The 20,802-nt window shown below is 47.0% G+C and overlaps 1 protein-coding gene across 2 annotated transcripts in view; it reads left to right on the top strand.

The window, feature by feature from the left end:
* grin1b (glutamate receptor, ionotropic, N-methyl D-aspartate 1b) overlaps positions 1–20,802 on the top strand; it is a 53,206-nt gene that overhangs the window by 25,123 nt on the left and 7,281 nt on the right. For both annotated transcript variants that reach the window (XM_061979997.2, XM_061979999.2), the window contains 12 exons: positions 983–1,157; positions 1,221–1,371; positions 5,670–5,756; positions 8,378–8,513; positions 9,100–9,227; positions 9,501–9,665; positions 9,785–9,903; positions 15,430–15,542; positions 15,615–15,763; positions 19,091–19,248; positions 19,321–19,482; positions 19,550–19,659. In XM_061979997.2, coding sequence (XP_061835981.2) covers positions 983–1,157; positions 1,221–1,371; positions 5,670–5,756; positions 8,378–8,513; positions 9,100–9,227; positions 9,501–9,665; positions 9,785–9,903; positions 15,430–15,542; positions 15,615–15,763; positions 19,091–19,248; positions 19,321–19,482; positions 19,550–19,659 — 1,653 coding nt within the window. The remainder of the gene's footprint in view (positions 1–982; positions 1,158–1,220; positions 1,372–5,669; positions 5,757–8,377; positions 8,514–9,099; positions 9,228–9,500; positions 9,666–9,784; positions 9,904–15,429; positions 15,543–15,614; positions 15,764–19,090; positions 19,249–19,320; positions 19,483–19,549; positions 19,660–20,802) is intronic.

A 20,802-nucleotide genomic window follows, 5' to 3' on the forward strand; every position in this document is an offset into this window, starting at 1 on the left:
GCAATTCGCCATGTGTTTTCTGTGAGGGATGCAAACAGTGTTGGCAACTCAGCAGGTGTTTTCCATGGGGGATGCTAACACTGTTAGCAACTCAGCAGGTGTTTGCTGTGGCCAATGCTAACACTGTTAGCAACTCGGCAGGTGTTTCCTGTGAGGGATGCTAACACTGTTAGCAACTCAGCAGGTGTTTGCTGTGGCCAATGCTAACACTGTTAGCAACTCGGCAGGTATTTCCTGTGAGGGATGCTAACACTGTTAGCAACTCAGCAGGTGTTTCCTGTGAGGGATGCTAACACTGTTAGCAACTCAGCAGGTGTTTGCTGTGGCCAATGCTAACACTGTTAGCAACTCGGCAGGTATTTCCTGTGAGGGATGCTAACACTGTTAGCAACTCAGCAGGTGTTTCCTGTGAGGGATGCTAACAGTGTTGGCAACTCAGCAGGTGTTTGTGTAACCAATGCTAACACTGTTAGCAACTCAGCAGGTGTTTGCTGTGGCCAATGCTAACACTGTTAGCAACTCGGCAGGTGTTTCCTGTGAGGGATGTTAACAGTATTAGCAACTCGGCAGGTGTTTCCTGTGAGGGATGCTAACACTGTTAGCAACTCAGCAGGTGTTTCCTGTGAGGGATGCTAACAGTGTTAGCAACTCGGCAGGTGTTTCCTGTGAGGGATGCTAACAGTGTTAGCAACTCGGCAGGTGTTTCCTGTGAGGGATGCTAACAGTGTTAGCAACTCAGCAGGTGTTTCCTGTGAGGGATGCTAACAGTGTTAGCAACTCAGCAGGTGTTTCCTGTGAGGGATGCTAACAGCAGACGTAATGTTGGTGTGACAAAGTAGACCAAACGGCTGTGAACTCCCAGCATGCAGCAGTGTTAATGAAGGATGGTGTGTTTAATTAAGGATGGTGTGTTTAATTAAGGATGGCGAGGACGGGTGTGTAATATGTGTGTGTGTGTGTGTGCGTGCGCGGCTGCATGCAGGCCTGCTAGGTCTGCAGCTGATTAACGGTAAGAACGAGTCGGCCCACATCATGGACGCCGTGGCGGTGGTGGCACAGTCGCTACAGGAGCTCTTGGAGAAGGAGAACATCACGGAGCCACCACGGGGCTGCGTAGGAAACACCAACATCTGGAGGACGGGGCCCCTCTTCAAAAGGTACGCCGCCTTGGAAGTCACCTGACTTGGTCAACATGTTGCTGGCGTGTGATTGGCTGTCAGGGTGCTGATGGCGTCAAAGTATCCTGACGGCCTGACTGGACGAATCGAGTTTAACGACGATGGCGACCGTCGCTTCGCTACCTATAGCATCCTCAACTACCTGCAGAAACCTGGACGCCTCGTCCCTGTCGGAGTCTTCAACGGATCACAAGTAATCACACCTGCTAACCAACAATCACACCTGCTAACCAACAATCATACATGCTAACAATCGTACATGTTAGCTAACAATCATACCTGAAAACTGACACTCATTCCTGCTGGCAATCAACCATACATGCTAACAAACAATCGTACATGCTAACTAACAATCGTACATGCTAACTAACAATCATACCTGCTAACAATCATACCTGCTAACTAACAATCATACCTGAAAACTGACACTCATTCCTGCTGACAATCAACCATATATGCTAACTAACAATCGTACAAGCTAACTAACAATGGTACATGCTAACTAACAATCATACCTGCTAACAATCATACCTGCTAACTAACAATGATACCTGCTAACTAATAATCATACCTGCTAACAATCGTTCCTGCTAACTAACAATCATACTTGCTAACAATCGTTCCTGCTAACTAACAATCATACTTGCTAACAATCGTACCTGCTAACTAACAATCATACCTGCTAACAATCGTACCCGCTAACAATCGTACCTGCTAACTAACAATCATACCTGCTAACAATCGTACCTGCTAACTAACAATCATACCTGCTAACAATCGTTCCTGCTAACTAACAATCATACTTGCTAACAATCGTACCTGCTAACTAACAATTGTACATGCTAACTAACAATCGTACATGCTAACTAGCAATCGTACATGCTAACTAACAATCATACCTGCTAACAATCATACCTGCTAACAATCATACCTGCTAACTAACAATCATACCTGAAAACTGACACTCATTCCTGCTGATAATCAACCATATATGCTAACTAACAATCGTACATGCTAACTAACAATCATACCTGCTAACAATCATACCTGCTAACAATCATACCTGCTAACTAATAATCATACCTGTTAACAATCGTTCCTGCTAACTAACAATCATACCTGCTAACTAATAATCATACCTGCTAACAATCGTTCCTGCTAACTAACAATCATACTTGCTAACAATCATACCTGCTAACTAACAATCATACCTGCTAACAATCATACCTGCTAACAATCGTACCTGCTAACTAACAATCATACCTGCTAACAATCGTACCTGCTAACTAACAATCATACCTGCTAACAATCGTACCTGCTAACTAACAATCATACCTGCTAACAATCGTTCCTGCTAACTAACAATCATACTTGCTAATAATCGTACCTGCTAACTAACAATCATACCTGCTAACAATTGTACCTGCTAACTAACAATCATACTTGCTAACAATCGTACCTGCTAACTAACAATCATACCTGCTAACAATCGTACCTGCTAACTAACAATCATACCTGCTAACAATCGTTCCTGCTAACTAATAATCATACCTGCTAACAATCGTACCTGCTAACTAACAATCATACCTGCTAACAATCGTACATGCTAACTAACAATCATACCTGAAAACTGATACTCATTCCTGCTGACAATCAACCATATATGCTAACTAACAATCGTACATGCTAACTAACAATCGTACATGCTAACTAACAATCGTACATGCTAACTAACAATCATACCTGCTAACAATCATACCTGCTAACTAACAATCATACCTGCTAACAATCATACCTGCTAACTAACAATCATACTTGCTAACAATCATACCTGCTAACTAACAATCATACCTGCTAACAATCGTACCTGCTAACTAACAATCATACCTGCTAACAATCATACATTTTAGATTTAGATTTAGATTTATTGGTCCCCGTTGGGGAAATTCATTTTCACTGCCGTACATTTGAACAATAGACATCACACATCACGAAACAAAAATAAGAAAAAGACATCATACATGACCAACACACATTTACAGGCTTGTCAGACAGGTCGGCCGGGCCTGCTGTTAAGGGCGGCTATAGCTGCAGGGATCAGGCTTTTCCTGAGGCGGGCCCTCCGGAATTTGATGGTTCCGTACCTGCGCCCTGATGGCAGTGGGATGATGTATTGGTGTAGTGGGTGAGTGATATCCTGGACTATCGTGTTTGCCAGTCGAATGCTGGACCTGTGGTTTAAATCTGAAATGTTGGGATGATTTTAGCCGCTATGTTTGTAATGCGTGTGAGTTTGGTCCGGTTGGTTCCAGTAAGCATGGTGAAAAAACATGTGGAACAGTACAGAAGGATGCCTTGAACAATGCTTTGGTAAAGTAACAACGGGAGGTGAGGTGCAACGTATAGTCCTTTAAGTTTACGGATGGCTGACAGTCTTTGTTGACTTCTTTTTTGAATGTCCGTGGTGTGCTGATCAAAGGTGAGTTTATTGTCCAAGGTTACGCCCAGGTATTTAAAAGTCTCAACTGTTTGAACTGTTTGTGTGTTTATGATGATGGGGTGCTGAGGTGAGGGGGGGTTGAACCATATTTCTTCTGTGCATGACTCTGTGAAATGTTTGACTGTGTTATGATAGTCCAGGATGGATTGACTGTTGGAGAGGAGTGCATCATCTGAGTATTTTAAGTATGTTGTGGTGGGTGAGATGCTACGGCAGTCATTGGTGTAGAGTGTGTACAGGAAAGGGCTCAACACACATCCCTGTGGGACCCCGGTGTTGATGGTAAGCATCGGGGATGTGTTTGAGCCCACCCTTACTGCTTGCAGTCGGTCGGTGAGGACGTTGTGGGTGAGGTGGATCAGCTGAGGGGGGATGTTGAGCTGGTGTAGTTTCCGGATCAGTAGATGCTTCTGTAGGGAGTTGAAGGCTGAGCTGAAGTCCACAAAGAGGATCCTGGCAAAGTTGCCTGGGGAGTCCAGATGCTGGAGGAGGAGATGCAGCAGGCAGGCCACAGCATCCTCTGTGCCCCTCCTGGCCCTGTAGGCAAATTGGAGGGGGTCCAGGTGTGGGGTGACAACTGGAAGGATGATGTAGAGCAGCAGTTTCTCCAAGCACTTCATAATTATGGTTGAGTTCTGTGGGTCTGGATTTCTTCGGTACTGGGATGATGGTTGCAGTTTTCCACAGTGTAGGTATTGTTGCATTGACAGAAGAGTGAGTGTAGGATAGGGGAGAGCTCTATGGCACAGTCCCTGATCACCCTGGCTGGAATGCCATCGGGCCCCGGTGCCTTGCCTGGCTTGCAGCGGCTCAGCTGGCGCTGTACTTCCTCCTCTGTGAAGCGGGCCGGTTCCTCGGGGTCTGGTGGTGGGAGGGCTCTCAGCAGGTCCTGACACATTGGTGAGAAGTCCAAATGATCAAAACGTGTAAAAAAAATGTGTTGAGGTCTTTAGAGAGGGATTCTGGGTCACTGACAGTGCATGATGTTTTTGTTTGGCATCCTGTCAGGGTTTTCACCTTCTGAAAGGCCTGCTTGGTGTTCATGTTGCTGGATTCGGTTGCCAGTTTGTTTTTGTACTTCAGTTTTGCTTTAAATACTTCGTTTTTTAAATTCCTATTTTTTGCCTTGAGGCTGGCCCAGTCCTGTTGCTTGAAGGATTTATGTTTTTCCCTCAGGCTCTTTTTTAATTGTGGGGTAATCCATGGTTTGGAGTTGGGATAAATATTTATTGTTTTGGTTGGTATTGTGGAGCTGATGCAGAATTTGATGTAGTCTGTAATGACAGAGACCCTGTCATTACAGACTACCATCAAAAATGGTACATGCTGTTGCGTTTGGACCAGTTGTTCCTCCCAGGGAATTCAAGTCACAAGTCGCTCCCAAGCTCTTTACGACACTTAAAGCTGAGTTGAAAAATCACCAGAGACAGAATAGGTATTTTGTAATATATTTGCAAAGCTTTGCATATATACATTGACAGAGACAGCATAGAACATTCGGATCGCCCCGCTAAGATGTTCTCTCTCCCCGAAAACACCCTCTCCCCTCTTAAGTCCCTGGCAGTCCTGTGTCTCTAGCCAAAACAAATGTCCATTATCTCTCTCTAACATTCCTCATTCAAGGTTAAGCACACAGTTTTTGCAGACAACCAAAAGACCACATTTGGAAGAAAAACACGAGCTGTTTTGTAATATGATTATGAAATAAAAAGAACTAACACTTAAATTCGGATATATGTAAATATCTGCCTCCGACATACTTGAAAACTGACACTCATTCCTGCTGACAATCAACCATACATGCTAACTAACAATCCTACTTGCTAACTAACATGACACTTGCAAATGAAACATCACAAACACGACAACATGTACTAACTCTATTCATGATGTGTCATAAGCGCTGTATTAACTTTTGTTGGGTGTGTGTGTGTGTGTGTGTGTGTGTGTGTGTGTGTGTGTGTGTGTGTGTGTGTGTGTGTGTGTGTCAGGTGGTGATGAACCCCCAGAAGAAGATCATCTGGCCTGGTGGGGAGACAGAGAGGCCAGTAGGTTATCAGATGTCAACCAAGCTGAAGGTAGGCAACACAACTGTGACAATGCTATTGTGTCACAATGCTGGAACTGTACACGTGTGTGTACATGTGTGTACATGTGTGTACATGTGCGTGTGTGTTCTGGCAATGTAAATGGAGTGTGTGTGTGTGTGTGTGTGTGTTCTGGCAATGCTTACTTAATGGCATACTTGCCAACCCTCCCGGATTTTCCGGGAGACTCCCGAAATTCAGCGCCTCTCCCGAAAACCTCCCGGGACAAATTTTCTCCCGAAAATCTCCCGAAATTCAGGCGGACTCAGGTCCTCCACAATATAAAAAAGCGTACCTGCCCAATCACGTTATAACTATAGAATGATGGAGGGCGAGTTCTTGGTTTCTTATGTGTGTTTATTGTTAGGCAGTTTCATTAACGTCCTCCCAGCGCGGCAACAACACACAACAACAGCAGTCACGTTTTTGTATACCGTAAAGCAGTTCGTCTGCCGTAAACAGCAATGTTGTGACACTCTTAAACAGGACAATACTGCCATCTAGTGCATTTGATGAAAGCAAGCACTTTTGTGCGTGCCACACATCAATGCATCATCAGAGTTCAGCATGGTTAGAAAAATAGTGACAGAGAATAGAACAAGGATGGACAATTCAACCCTTAACTCAACAATGAGTAGATGAGTGTTATGTGTGTGTTAGAGATGCGCGGTTTGCGGGCACAACCGCGGAGTCCGCGGATTATCCGCGGATCGGGCGGATGAAATAAAAAAAAATTAGATTTTATCCGCGGGTCGGGTCGGGTCGGGTGGTTCAAATTAGTAAAAAAAATTAGATTTTAAATAGATTCAGGCGGGTGGCAGTTAAACCAATTGGTAAATATATATACATAGTTAAATGTTGTTACCCACATACGAAAAACCAGCAGGCACCTGCAGCATATGCCACAACAGAAGAAAAAAAAAAGAAAAAGAGATGGACACTTTTACGGAGCGGAGAAGGGACGCCTCGCCGGGGTCCGGAACCGAGGCCCCTTCCCCCGAGAGGGCCCCACCGGGAGCCGTAGCTGAGGCGATCCGCGAGAAGGGCCCGACGCACGTCCAGGGTCACCACCGCGCCCACCGCACCGACACCCCGCCTCGTCCGCCTTCGCCGCGGCCGGCGTCACGCGCAGCAGGTAAGCAGCTTACCTGCTCGTAACAGGGGTCACTCCGCGCGCTCCGCCCGCGCAGCTTACCTGCCCGCCACCCCTGTTGCCGGGGGCGCATAACAGGGGTCACTCCGCGCGCAGTGCGCTCACGAAAGGGGTGGGGCTCACCCTGGTTGATATAGACAGCAGCTAGGACGGTGGCCATGGAAGTTGGAACCCGCTAAGGAGTGTGTAACAACCCACCTGCCGAATCAACTAGCCCTGAAAATGGATGGCGCTGGAGCGTCGGGCCCATATACCCGGCCGTCGCCGGCAGCGAGACGCGCTTGGAGGTGCGCTCAGCGCGGCTCCCATATGATTGCGCACTGGTGTGCGTCTGGGTCGTGACAGCATGGCACGCAAATGTCTGTGCTGCATTGGATCAGTCTCCTTTCTTTAACAGGCAAAAGCTTTATAACCTCACTAATGCCTTGCATCGTCTATATTAGATATATATAACAACGGGCGGATGGCGGGCGGATGCGGTTCTGATCAAATGTTAGATCGGGTGGATTGCGGATGGTTGACGACTTTCTGATGCGGTTGCGGATGAAATAATTGCCTGTCCGCGCATCTCTAGTGTGTGTATATGTGTAAATAAATGAACACTGAAATTCAAGTATTTATTTTACATATATATATATATATATATATATATATATATATATATATATATATATATATATATAATAAAATATATATATAATAAAATAAATATATATATATACATATATATATATATATATATATATATATATATATATATATATATATATATATATATATATATATAGCTAGAATTCACTGAACGTCAAGTATTCTGTAAATATACTGCTCCCCTTTTAGCCACGCCCCCAACCACACCCCCGTCCCACCCCGACCACGCCCACCCCCACTCTCCTCCCCCCACCTCCCGAAATCGGAGGTCTCAAGGTTGGCAAGTATGCTTAATGGGGACATGGCTCTGTTTACACAGTCACCTTGAGGGGACCTCTGACAGTATGGGGACAAAAAAACAGGTCCCCTAAAGGGAAACCTTTTTAAATGATAGTCAGATTCATTCTGAAGATGCCCAAGTGATTTTTAAGCTTTGGCCCATAAAACATGTTTAAGTCATTTGAATTTTTTTTTTCTTTTAAATGGTCCTCAGTAGTCACGTACACAGTTGTGTGTGAGTGATGCAAAATGATTTAAATGTGGTCCCCAAGAACCATATGAAGTGTTTTTCCCCCTAATCCCCAGTAAGAATGATCAGCACATTACTTCATCAATCCAGAGATTTAAAGACGTGTATGAGCTAACTGGCCAGTGGACATTTTACACCTTTTTACCTTTACTTGCTCCCCATTCCACATGATAACCAGTGTGTGTGTGTGTGTGTGTGTGTGTGTACATGTGTGTGTGTGTGTGTGTGTGTGTGTGTGTGTGTGGGTGTGTGTACGTGTGTGTGTGTGTGTGTGTGTAGATTGTGACCATCCACCAGGAGCCCTTTGTGTACGTCAAACCAACAAAGAATGACGGCACATGCAAGGAGGAGTACTCGGTTAATGGCGTGCTCATCAAGAAGGTCATCTGTACCGGACCCAACGGGACTATCCCAGGTGAGACTGAGCGGCTCACCAGGTGTGACCTGCGTACACTGACGGAGGCAGATAATTAGATGTATCCATGTTTGTGTGTTACTTCTTTTAAACCATAGTCATAGTACAAAACAGCTAGTGTTCTTTTAATTGTCTGCAAGTACTATGTGCTAACCTTCACTTTAGGAATGTAAGGAGGACAGATACTCCGTTTCCTTATCTGTTCCTGTGTCCAGCTGAGGAGGACAATGGGCATGTGTTTGAGCTGGAAAGAGAGACAAGACAACGAGGGTGGGAGGGAGAGACACTTTATAGAAGAGAAGGCTTCCATATTTTAGATCAGACCATCTTAGCTGCGCGATTGAATGTTCTATGCTGGACTGGTCTCATTCTATTTCCAAGGCTTTGGAAATAAATGACAAAATGCCTATTCTGTCTCTGGTGGTTCTTCTACTCAGCTTTAAGTGTCATAAAAGAGCTTGGGAGTGGCCAGCAACTTGAATTCCCTGGGAGGAACAACTGGTCCAAACGCAACAACACTCATACCTGTGTGTGTGCATGTGTGTGTGTGTGTGTGTGTGTGTGTGTGTGTGTGTGTGTGTTGCAGGGCAGCCGATAGTTCCTCAGTGTTGCTATGGTTTCTGCATCGACCTTCTCATCAAGCTGGCCATGAACATGAACTTCACCTACGAGGTTCACCTGGTGGCTGACGGCAAATTTGGCACCCAAGAGCGAGTAAGTGGACTCCCAGCATGCACCTGAGCAAGGAAGACAGCTGATGGGCTGACGCTCGTGTTTGCGTGCGTCGCACCGGGATGTCATTCTCCTCCAGCTGGCCCGAATCATCCACCGCCCTTGTTGCCATGACGACCACCTCTGCATCCCATGCATCTCCTCCTCCATCTTGTCCTCCACACTGTGCGTCACATGACCCCTCCCCCTTCCCCCAGCCCGTTTAAAGGGTGTGAGAAGCCTCTTTTGACCCAGACTCCGCCCCCCCGCCCGCAGGTGAACAACAGTAACAAGAAGGAGTGGAACGGCATGATGGGGGAGCTGCTGGGGGGTCTGGCCGACATGATCGTGGCCCCCCTCACCATCAACAACGAGCGCGCTCAGTACATCGAGTTCTCCAAACCCTTCAAGTATCAGGGCCTCACCATCCTCGTTAAGAAGGTGAGCGCAGGTGCAGCCTGTCACCTGACTTGGCCACGTGTCATTAACGTTGTGTGTGTGCGTGTGTGTGTGTGTGTGTGTGTGTGTGTGTGTGTGTGTGTGTGTGTGTGTGCGTGCAGGAAATCCCCCGCAGCACTTTGGACTCGTTCATGCAGCCATTCCAGAGCACCTTGTGGCTCTTAGTCGGCCTGTCGGTCCACGTGGTGGCAGTGATGCTCTACCTATTAGACCGCTTCAGGTGAGCATGTCACCTGCTCGCTAACACCTGTCCTATAAGACACCAGTTCCCAAACATGTGTCCTATATGTCACCTGCTCTCTAACACCTGTCCTATATGTCACCTGCTTTCTAACACCTGTCCTATATGTCACTTGCTCTCTAACACCTGTCCTATATGTCACCTGCTCTCTAACACCTGTCCTATATGTATGTCACCTGTGCTCTAACATGTGTCCTATATGTCACCTGCTCTCTAACACCTGTCCTATACGTCACCTGCTCTCTAACACCTGTCCTATATGTCACCTGCTCTCCAACACCTGTCCTATATGTCACCTGCTATCTAACACCTGTCCTATATGTCACCTGCTATCTAACACCTGTCCTATATGTCACCTGCTCTCTAACAACTGTCCTATATGTCATCTGCTCTCTAACACCTGTCCTATATGTCATCTGCTCTCTAACACCTGTCCTATATGTCACCTGCTATCTAACACCTGTCCTATATGTCACCTGCTATCTAACACCTGTCCTATATGTCACCTGCTTTCTAACACCTGCTGTCCTATATGTCACCTGCTATCTAACACCTGTCCTATATGTCACCTGCTCTCTAACACCTGTCCTATATGTCACCTGCTATCTAACACCTGTCCTATATGTCACCTGCTCTCTAACACCTGCTGTCCTATATGTCACCTGCTATCTAACACCTGTCCTATATGTCACCTGCTATCTAACACCTGTCCTATATGTCACCTGCTCTCTAACACCTGTCCTATTTGTCACCTGCTTTCTAACACCTGTCCTATATGTCACCTGCTCTCTAACACCTGTCCTATATGTCACCTGCTCTCTAACACCTGTCCTATATGTCACCTGCTCTCTAACACCTGTCCTATATGTCACCTGCTTTCTAACACCTGTCCTATATGTCACCTGCTCTCTAACACCTGTCCTATATGTCACCTGCTATCTAACACCTGTCCTATACGTCACCTGCACTCTAACACCTGTCTTATATGTCACCTGCTCTCTAACACATGTCCTATATGTCACCTGCTCTCTAACACCTGTCCTACACGTCACCTGCTTTCTAACACCTGTCCTATATGTCACCTGCTTTCTAACACCTGTCCTATATGTCACCTGCTCTCTAATACCTGTCCTATATGTCACCTGCCCTCTAACACCTGTCCTATATGTCACCTGCTCTCTAACACCTGTCCTATACGTCACCTGCTCTCTAACACCTGTCCTATATGTCACCTGCTATCTAACACTTGTCCTATATGTCACCTGCTCTGCTCTCTAACACCTGTCCTATATGTCACCTGCTCTCTAACACCTGTCCTATTTGTCACCTGCTTTCTAACACTTGTCCTATATGTCACCTGCTCTCTAACACCTGTCCTATATGTCACCTGCTTTCTAACACCTGTCCTATATGTCACCTGCTCTCTAACACCTGCTGTCCTATATGTCACCTGCTCTCTAACACCTGTCCTATATGTCACCTGCTATCTAACACCTGTCCTATATGTCACCTGCTCTCTAACACCTGCTGTCCTATATGTCACCTGCTATCTAACACCTGTCCTATATGTCACCTGCTATCTAACACCTGTCCTATATGTCACCTGCTCTCTAACACCTGTCCTATTTGTCACCTGCTTTCTAACACCTGTCCTATATGTCACCTGCTCTCTAACACCTGTCCTATATGTCACCTGCTCTCTAACACCTGTCCTATATGTCACCTGCTCTCTAACACCTGTCCTATATGTCACCTGCTTTCTAACACCTGTCCTATATGTCACCTGCTCTCTAACACCTGTCCTATATGTCACCTGCTATCTAACACCTGTCCTATACGTCACCTGCACTCTAACACCTGTCTTATATGTCACCTGCTCTCTAACACATGTCCTATATGTCACCTGCTCTCTAACACCTGTCCTACACGTCACCTGCTTTCTAACACCTGTCCTATATGTCACCTGCTTTCTAACACCTGTCCTATATGTCACCTGCTCTCTAATACCTGTCCTATATGTCACCTGCCCTCTAACACCTGTCCTATATGTCACCTGCTCTCTAACACCTGTCCTATACGTCACCTGCTCTCTAACACCTGTCCTATATGTCACCTGCTATCTAACACTTGTCCTATATGTCACCTGCTCTGCTCTCTAACACCTGTCCTATATGTCACCTGCTCTCTAACACCTGTCCTATTTGTCACCTGCTTTCTAACACTTGTCCTATATGTCACCTGCTCTCTAACACCTGTCCTATATGTCACCTGCTTTCTAACACCTGTCCTATATGTCACCTGCTCTCTAACAACTGTCCTATATGTCATCTGCTCTCTAACACCTGTCCTATATGTCACCTGCTATCTAACACCTGTCCTATATGTCACCTGCTATCTAACACCTGTCCTATATGTCACCTGCTTTCTAACACCTGCTGTCCTATATGTCACCTGCTATCTAACACCTGCTGTCCTATATGTCACCTGCTATCTAACACCTGTCCTATATGTCACCTGCTCTCTAACACCTGTCCTATATGTCACCTGCTATCTAACACCTGCTGTCCTATATGTCACCTGCTATCTAACACCTGTCCTATATGTCACCTGCTTTCTAACACCTGCTGTCCTATATGTCACCTGCTATCTAACACCTGTCCTATATGTCACCTGCTCTCTAACACCTGCTGTCCTATATGTCACCTGCTATCTAACACCTGTCCTATATGTCACCTGCTCTCTAACACCTGTCCTATATGTCACCTGCTCTCTAACACCTGCTGTCCTATATGTCACCTGCTATCTAACACCTGTCCTATACGTCACCTGCTCTCTAACACCTGTCCTATATGTCACCTGCTCTCTAACACCTGTCCTATATGTCACCTGCTATCTAACACCTGTCCTATATGTCACCTGCTATCTAACACCTGTCCTATATGTCACCTGCTTTCTAACACCTGCTGTCCTATATGTCACCTGCTATCTAACACCTGTCCTATATGTCACCTGCTATCTAACACCTGTCCTATATGTCACCTGCTATCTAACACCTGTCCTATATGTCACCTGCTCTCTAACACCTGTCCTATATGTCACCTGCTATCTAACACCTGCTGTCCTATATGTCACCTGCTATCTAACACCTGTCCTATATGTCACCTGCTTTCTAACACCTGCTGTCCTATATGTCACCTGCTATCTAACACCTGTCCTATATGTCACCTGCTATCTAACACCTGTCCTATATGTCACCTGCTCTCTAACACCTGCTGTCCTATATGTCACCTGCTATCTAACACCTGTCCTATATGTCACCTGCTCTCTAACACCTGTCCTATATGTCACCTGCTATCTAACACCTGTCCTATATGTCACCTGCTCTCTAACACCTGTCCTATATGTCACCTGCTATCTAACACCTGTCCTATATGTCACCTGCTATCTAACACCTGTCCTATACGTCACCTGCTCTCTAACACCTGTCCTATATGTCACCTGCTATCTAACACCTGCTGTCCTATATGTCACCTGCTATCTAACACCTGTCTTATATGTCACCTGCTCTCTAACACCTGTCCTATATGTCACCTGCTCTCTAACACCTGTCCTATATGTCACCTGCTTTCTAACACCTGTCCTATAAGACACCTGCTATCTAACACCTGTCCTATAAGTCACCTGCTATCTAACACCTGTCCTATATGTCACCTGCTCTCTAACACCTGTCCTATATGTCACCTGCTATCTAACACCTGTCCTATATGTCACCTGCTATCTAACACCTGTCCTATATGTCACCTGCTCTCTAACACCTGTCCTATATGTCACCTGTCCTATACGTCACCTGCTATCTAACACCTGTCTTATATGTCACCTGCTCTCTAACACCTGTCCTATATGTCACCTGCTTTCTAACACCTGTCCTATATGTCACCTGCTCTCTAACACCTGTCCTATTTGTCACCTGCTTTCTAACACCTGTCCTAGAAGACACCTGCTATCTAACACCTGTCCTATATGTCACCTGCTATCTAACACCTGTCCTATAAGTCACCTGCTATCTAACACCTGTCCTATAAGACACCTGCTATCTAACACCTGTCCTATAAGTCACCTGCTTTCTAACACCTGTCCTATACGTCTCCTGCTCTATATGTCACCTGCTATCTAACACCTGTCCTATATGTCACCTGCTCTCTAACACCTGCCCTATATGTCACCTGCTATCTAACACCTGTCCTATAAGTCACCTGCTCTCTAACACCTGTCCTATATGTCACCTGCTCTCTAACACCTGTCCTATATGTCACCTGCTCGCTAACACCTGTCCTATATGTCACCTGCTATCTAACACCTGTCCTATATGTCACCTGCTCTCTAACACCTGTCCTATATGTCACCTGCTCTCTAACACCTGTCCTATGTCACCTGCTATCTAACACCTGTCCTATATGTCACCTGCTCGCTAACACCTGTCCTATATGTCACCTGCTATCTAACACCTGTCCTATATGTCACCTGCTATCTAACACCTGTCCTATATGTCACCTGCTCTGCTCTCTAACACCTGTCCTATATGTCACCTGCTATGTAACACCTGTCCTGTCCTATATGTCACCTGCTATCTAACACCTGTCCTATATGTCACCTGCTATCTAACACCTGTCCTATATGTCACCTGCTCTGCTCTCTAACACCTGTCCTATATGTCACCTGCTTTCTAACACCTGTCCTATATGTCACCTGCTTTCTAACACCTGTCCTATATGTCACCTGCTCTCTAACACCTGTCCTATATGTCACCTGCCCTCTAACACCTGTCCTATATGTCACCTGCTCTCTAACACCTGTCCTATGTCACCTGCTCTCTAACACCTGTCCTATATGTCACCTGCTTTCTAACACCTGTCCTATATGTCACCTGCTATCTAACACCTGTCCTATATGTCACCTGCTATCTGACACCTGTCCTATATGTCACCTGCTATCTAACACCTGTCCTATATGTCACCTGCTATCTAACACCTGTCCTATATGTCACCTGCTCTCTAACACCTGTCCTATATGTCACCGGCTTTCTCACACCTGTCCTATATGTCACCTGCTCTCTAACACCTGTCCTATATGTCACCTGCTTTCTAACACCTGTCCTATATGTCACCTGCTTTCTAACATCTGTCCTATATGTCACCTGCTTTCTAACATCTGTCCTGTATGTCACCTGCTCTCTAACACCTGTCCTATATGTCACCTGCTTTCTAACACCTGTCCTATATGTCACCTGCTTTCTAACATCTGTCCTATATGTCACCTGCTTTCTAACACCTGTCCTATATGTCACCTGCTTTCTAACATCTGTCCTATATGTCACCTGCTTTCTAACATCTGTCCTATATGTCACCTGCTTTCTAACATCTGTCCTGTATGTCACCTGCTCTCTAACACCTGTCCTATATGTCACCTGCTCTCTAACATGTGACATGTTCTAACATGCGTGTGCAGCCCATTTGGAAGGTTTAAAGTCAACAGTGAAGAGGAGGAAGAAGATGCCCTCACCCTGTCCTCTGCCATGTGGTTTTCGTGGGGAGTACTCCTCAACTCCGGTATAGGAGAAGGTGAGTGACATCACCTGTTGATGGAGGTGTGCTCGTGTCGGGACTAATGCCGCCTCGCCTCCGCCCCCGCAGGAGCCCCGCGGAGTTTTTCGGCGAGGATTCTGGGAATGGTGTGGGCAGGTTTCGCCATGATCATCGTGGCCTCGTACACCGCCAACCTGGCGGCCTTCCTAGTGCTGGACCGGCCTGAGGAGCGCATCACTGGCATCAACGACCCCAGGGTAAAGCCTCACGACGTCATAATGCCATCCTTCTCCCTCATCATAATGCCATCCCTCTCCCTCATCATAATGCCATCCCTTGCCGTCACCGTAACGTTGCATCATCTTCTGGTCGCCATGACGACAGCTGCGAAACCCATCGGACAAGTTCATCTACGCGACGGTGAAGCAGAGCTCGGTGGACATCTACTTCACCCTCATCATAATGCCATCCTTCACCCTCATCATAATGCCATCCTTTGCCGTCACCATAACGTTGCATCATCTTCTGGTCGCCATGACGACAGCTGCGTAACCCGTCGGACAAGTTCATCTACGCGACGGTCAAGCAGAGCTCGGTGGACATCTACTTCACCCTCATCATAATGCCATCCTTCACCCTCATCATAATGCCATCCCTTTGCCGTCACCGTAACGTTGCATCATCTTCTGGTCGCCATGACGACAGCTGCGTAACCCGTCGGACAAGTTCATCTACGCGACGGTGAAGCAGAGCTCGGTGGACATCTACTTCACCCTCATCATAATGCCATCCTTCACCCTCATCATAATGCCATCCCTTGCCGTCACCATAACGTTGCATCATCTTCTGGTCGCCATGACGACAGCTGCGTAACCCGTCGGACAAGTTCATCTACGCGACGGTGAAGCAGAGCTCGGTGGACATCTACTTCACCCTCATCATAATGCCATCCTTCACCCTCATCATAATGCCATCCTTTGCCGTCACCATAACGTTGCATCATCTTCTGGTCGCCATGACGACAGCTGCGTAACCCGTCGGACAAGTTCATCTACGCGACGGTGAAGCAGAGCTCGGTGGACATCTACTTCACCCTCATCATAATGCCATCCTTCACCCTCATCATAATGCCATCCTTTGCCGTCACCATAACGTTGCATCATCTTCTGGTCGCCATGACGACAGCTGCGTAACCCGTCGGACAAGTTCATCTACGCGACGGTCAAGCAGAGCTCGGTGGACATCTACTTCACCCTCATCATAATGCCATCCTTCACCCTCATCATAATGCCATCCTTTGCCGTCACCATAACGTTGCATCATCTTCTGGTCGCCATGACGACAGCTGCGTAACCCGTCGGACAAGTTCATCTACGCGACGGTCAAGCAGAGCTCGGTGGACATCTACTTCACCCTCATCATAATGCCATCCTTCACCCTCATCATAATGCCATCCTTTGCCGTCACCATAACGTTGCATCATCTTCTGGTCGCCATGACGACAGCTGCGTAACCCGTCGGACAAGTTCATCTACGCGACGGTCAAGCAGAGCTCGGTGGACATCTACTTCACCCTCATCATAATGCCATCCTTCACCCTCATCATAATGCCATCCTTTGCCGTCACCATAACGTTGCATCATCTTCTGGTCGCCATGACGACAGCTGCGTAACCCGTCGGACAAGTTCATCTACGCGACGGTCAAGCAGAGCTCGGTGGACATCTACTTCACCCTCATCATAATGCCATCCTTCACCCTCATCATAATGCCATCCTTTGCCGTCACCATAACGTTGCATCATCTTCTGGTCGCCATGACGACAGCTGCGTAACCCGTCGGACAAGTTCATCTACGCGACGGTCAAGCAGAGCTCGGTGGACATCTACTTCACCCTCATCATAATGCCATCCTTCACCCTCATCATAATGCCATCCTTTGCCGTCACCATAACGTTGCATCATCTTCTGGTCGCCATGACGACAGCTGCGTAACCCGTCGGACAAGTTCATCTACGTGACGGTCAAGCAGAGCTCGGTGGACATCTACTTCACCCTCATCATAATGCCATCCTTCACCCTCATCATAATGCCATCCCTTGCCGTCACCATAACGTTGCATCATCTTCTGGTCGCCACGACGACAGCTGCGTAACCCGTCGGACAAGTTCATCTACGCGATGGTCAAGCAGAGCTCGGTGGACATCTACTTCACCCTCATCATAATGCCATCCTTCACCCTCATCATAATGCCATCCTTCACCCTCATCATAACGTTGCATCATCTTCTGGTCGCCATGACGACAGCTGCGTAACCCGTCGGACAAGTTCATCCACGCGACGGTCAAGCAGAGCTCGGTGGACATCTACTTCACCCTCATCATAATGCCATCCTTCACCCTCATCATAATGCCATCCCTTGCCGTCACCGTAACGTTGCATCATCTTCTGGTCGCCATGACAACAGCTGCGTAACCCGTCGGACAAGTTCATCTACGCGACGGTCAAGCAGAGCTCGGTGGACATCTACTTCACCCTCATCATAATGCCATCCTTCACCCTCATCATAATGCCATCCTTTGCCGTCGCCATAACGTTGCATCATCTTCTGGTCGCCATGACGACAGCTGCGAAACCCGTCGGACAAGTTCATCTACGCGACGGTCAAGCAGAGCTCGGTGGACATCTACTTCACCCTCATCATAATGCCATCCTTCACCCTCATCATAATGCCATCCCTTGCCGTCACCATAACGTTGCATCATCTTCTGGTCGCCACGACGACAGCTGCGTAACCCGTCGGACAAGTTCATCTACGCGACGGTCAAGCAGAGCTCGGTGGACATCTACTTCACCCTCATCATAATGCCATCCTTCACCCTCATCATAATGCCATCCTTTGCCGTCGCCATAACGTTGCATCATCTTCTGGTCGCCATGACGACAGCTGCGAAACCCGTCGGACAAGTTCATCTACGCGACGGTCAAGCAGAGCTCGGTGGACATCTACTTCACCCTCATCATAATGCCATCCTTCACCCTCATCATAATGCCATCCCTTGCCGTCACCATAACGTTGCATCATCTTCTGGTCGCCACGACGACAGCTGCGTAGCCCGTCGGACAAGTTCATCTACGCGACGGTGAAGCAGAGCTCGGTGGACATCTACTTCACCCTCATCATAATGCCATCCTTCACCCTCATCATAATGCCATCATTTGTCGTCACATAACGTTGCATCATCTTCTGGTCGCCATGACGACAGCTGCGTAACCCGTCGGACAAGTTCATCTACGCGACGGTCAAGCAGAGCTCGGTGGACATCTACTTCACCCTCATCATAATGCCATCCTTCACCCTCATCATAATGCCATCCTTTGCCGTCGCCATAACGTTGCATCGTCTTCTGGTCGCCATGACGACAGCTGCGTAACCCGTCGGACAAGTTCATCTACGCGACGGTCAAGCAGAGCTCGGTGGACATCTACTTCACCCTCATCATAATGCCATCCTTCACCCTCATCATAATGCCATCCCTTGCCGTCACCATAACGTTGCATCATCTTCTGGTCGCCATGACGACAGCTGCGTAACCCGTCGGACAAGTTCATCTACGCGACGGTGAAGCAGAGCTCGGTGGACATCTACTTCCGGCGCCAGGTGGAGCTGAGCACCATGTATCGCCACATGGAGAAGCACAACTACGAGAGCGCCGCTGAGGCCATCCAGGCCGTGCGGGACAAGTGAGCGGCGTGGGTGGGCGGGGTCACGCCACGCCTGGCACCTTTTCTAACCTGGGCTCCGCCCCCTGGCAGCAAGCTGCACGCCTTCATCTGGGACAGCGCCGTGCTGGAGTTCGAGGCGTCCCAGAAGTGCGACCTGGTGACCACGGGAGAACTCTTCTTCCGCTCGGGCTTCGGGATCGGAATGAGGAAGGACAGTCCGTGGAAGCAGAACGTGTCCTTGGCTATTCTCAGGTGAGACATGACCACGCCCACCACCGTGACCACGCCCACGCCCACGCTCACCTGCGTCCGTCCACAGCTCTCACGAGAACGGCTTCATGGAGGACCTGGACAAGACGTGGGTTCGATACCAGGAGTGTGACTCCCGCAGTAACGCGCCCGCGACTCTCACCTTTGAGAATATGGCAGGTCAGAACATCACACTTCCTTCTTCTTCTTCTCCTTCTTCTCCTTCTTCTTCTTCTTCTTCTCCTTCTCCTTCTCCTCCTCCTTCTCCTTCTCCTTCTCCTTCTTCTTCTTCTTCTCCTTCTTCTTCTTTTTATTTTTCTTCTTCTCCTTCTCCTCCAACTCTTTCTCCTTCTTCTTCTTCTACTTCTTCTTCTACTTCTTCTTCTACTCCTTTTTCTCCTTCTTCTTCTTCTCCTTTAACTCTTTCTTCTTCTTCTTCTTCTCCAACTCTTTCTCGTTCTTCTTTTTCTTCTTCTCCTTCTCCTCCTTCTTCTTCTCCTCCAACTATTTCTCCTTCTTCTTCTTCTCCAACTCTTTTCTTCTTCTTTTTCTTCTTCTTCTCCTCATCATCCTCCTCCTCCTCCTCCTCCTCCTTCTCCTTCTTCTTCTTCTTCTTCTTCTTCTTCTTCTTCTTCTTCTTCTTCTTCATCTTCTCCTTCTCCTTCTCCTTTTTCTCCTTCATCTTCTTCTTCTCCTTCTTCTTCTCCTTATCTTCTTTCTTCTTCTTATCCTTCTTCTTCTTCTCCTTCTTCTTTTTCTTCTTCTTCTTTTTCTTCTTCTTCTCCTCCAACTCTTTCTCCTTCTTCTTATTTTTCTTATTTTCCTTTTTCTTCTTCTCCTTCTCCTCCAACTATTTATCCTTCTTCTTCTTCATCTCCTTCTTCTCCTTCTTCTTCTTTTTTTTCTTCTTCTCCTTTTTCTCTTTCTTCTTCTTCTCCTTTAACTCTTTCTTCTTCTTCTTCTTCTCCAACTCTTTCTTCTTCTTCTTCTTCTTCTTCTTCTTCTTCTTCTTCTTCTTCTTCTTCTTCTTCTTCTTCTCCAACTCTTTCTCGTTCTTCTTTTTCTTCTTCTCCTTCTCCTACTTCTTCTTCTCCTCCAACTTTTTCTACTTCTTCTTCTCCAACTCTTTTCTTCTTCTTTTTCTTCTTCTTCTTCTCCTCATCATCCTCCTCCTCCTCCTCCTTCTCCTTCTTCTTCTCCTCTATCTTCTTCTTCTCCTTCCTCTTCTTCTTCTCCTTCTTCTCCTTATCATCCTTCTTCTTCTCCTTCTTCTACTTCTTCTCTTTCTTCTTCTTCTTCTCCTTCTTCTTCCCTTTATCCTCC

The sequence above is a fragment of the Nerophis lumbriciformis genome, linkage group LG20, assembly GCF_033978685.3.
Source record: "Nerophis lumbriciformis linkage group LG20, RoL_Nlum_v2.1, whole genome shotgun sequence".
Lineage (NCBI taxonomy): Eukaryota > Metazoa > Chordata > Actinopteri > Syngnathiformes > Syngnathidae > Nerophis > Nerophis lumbriciformis.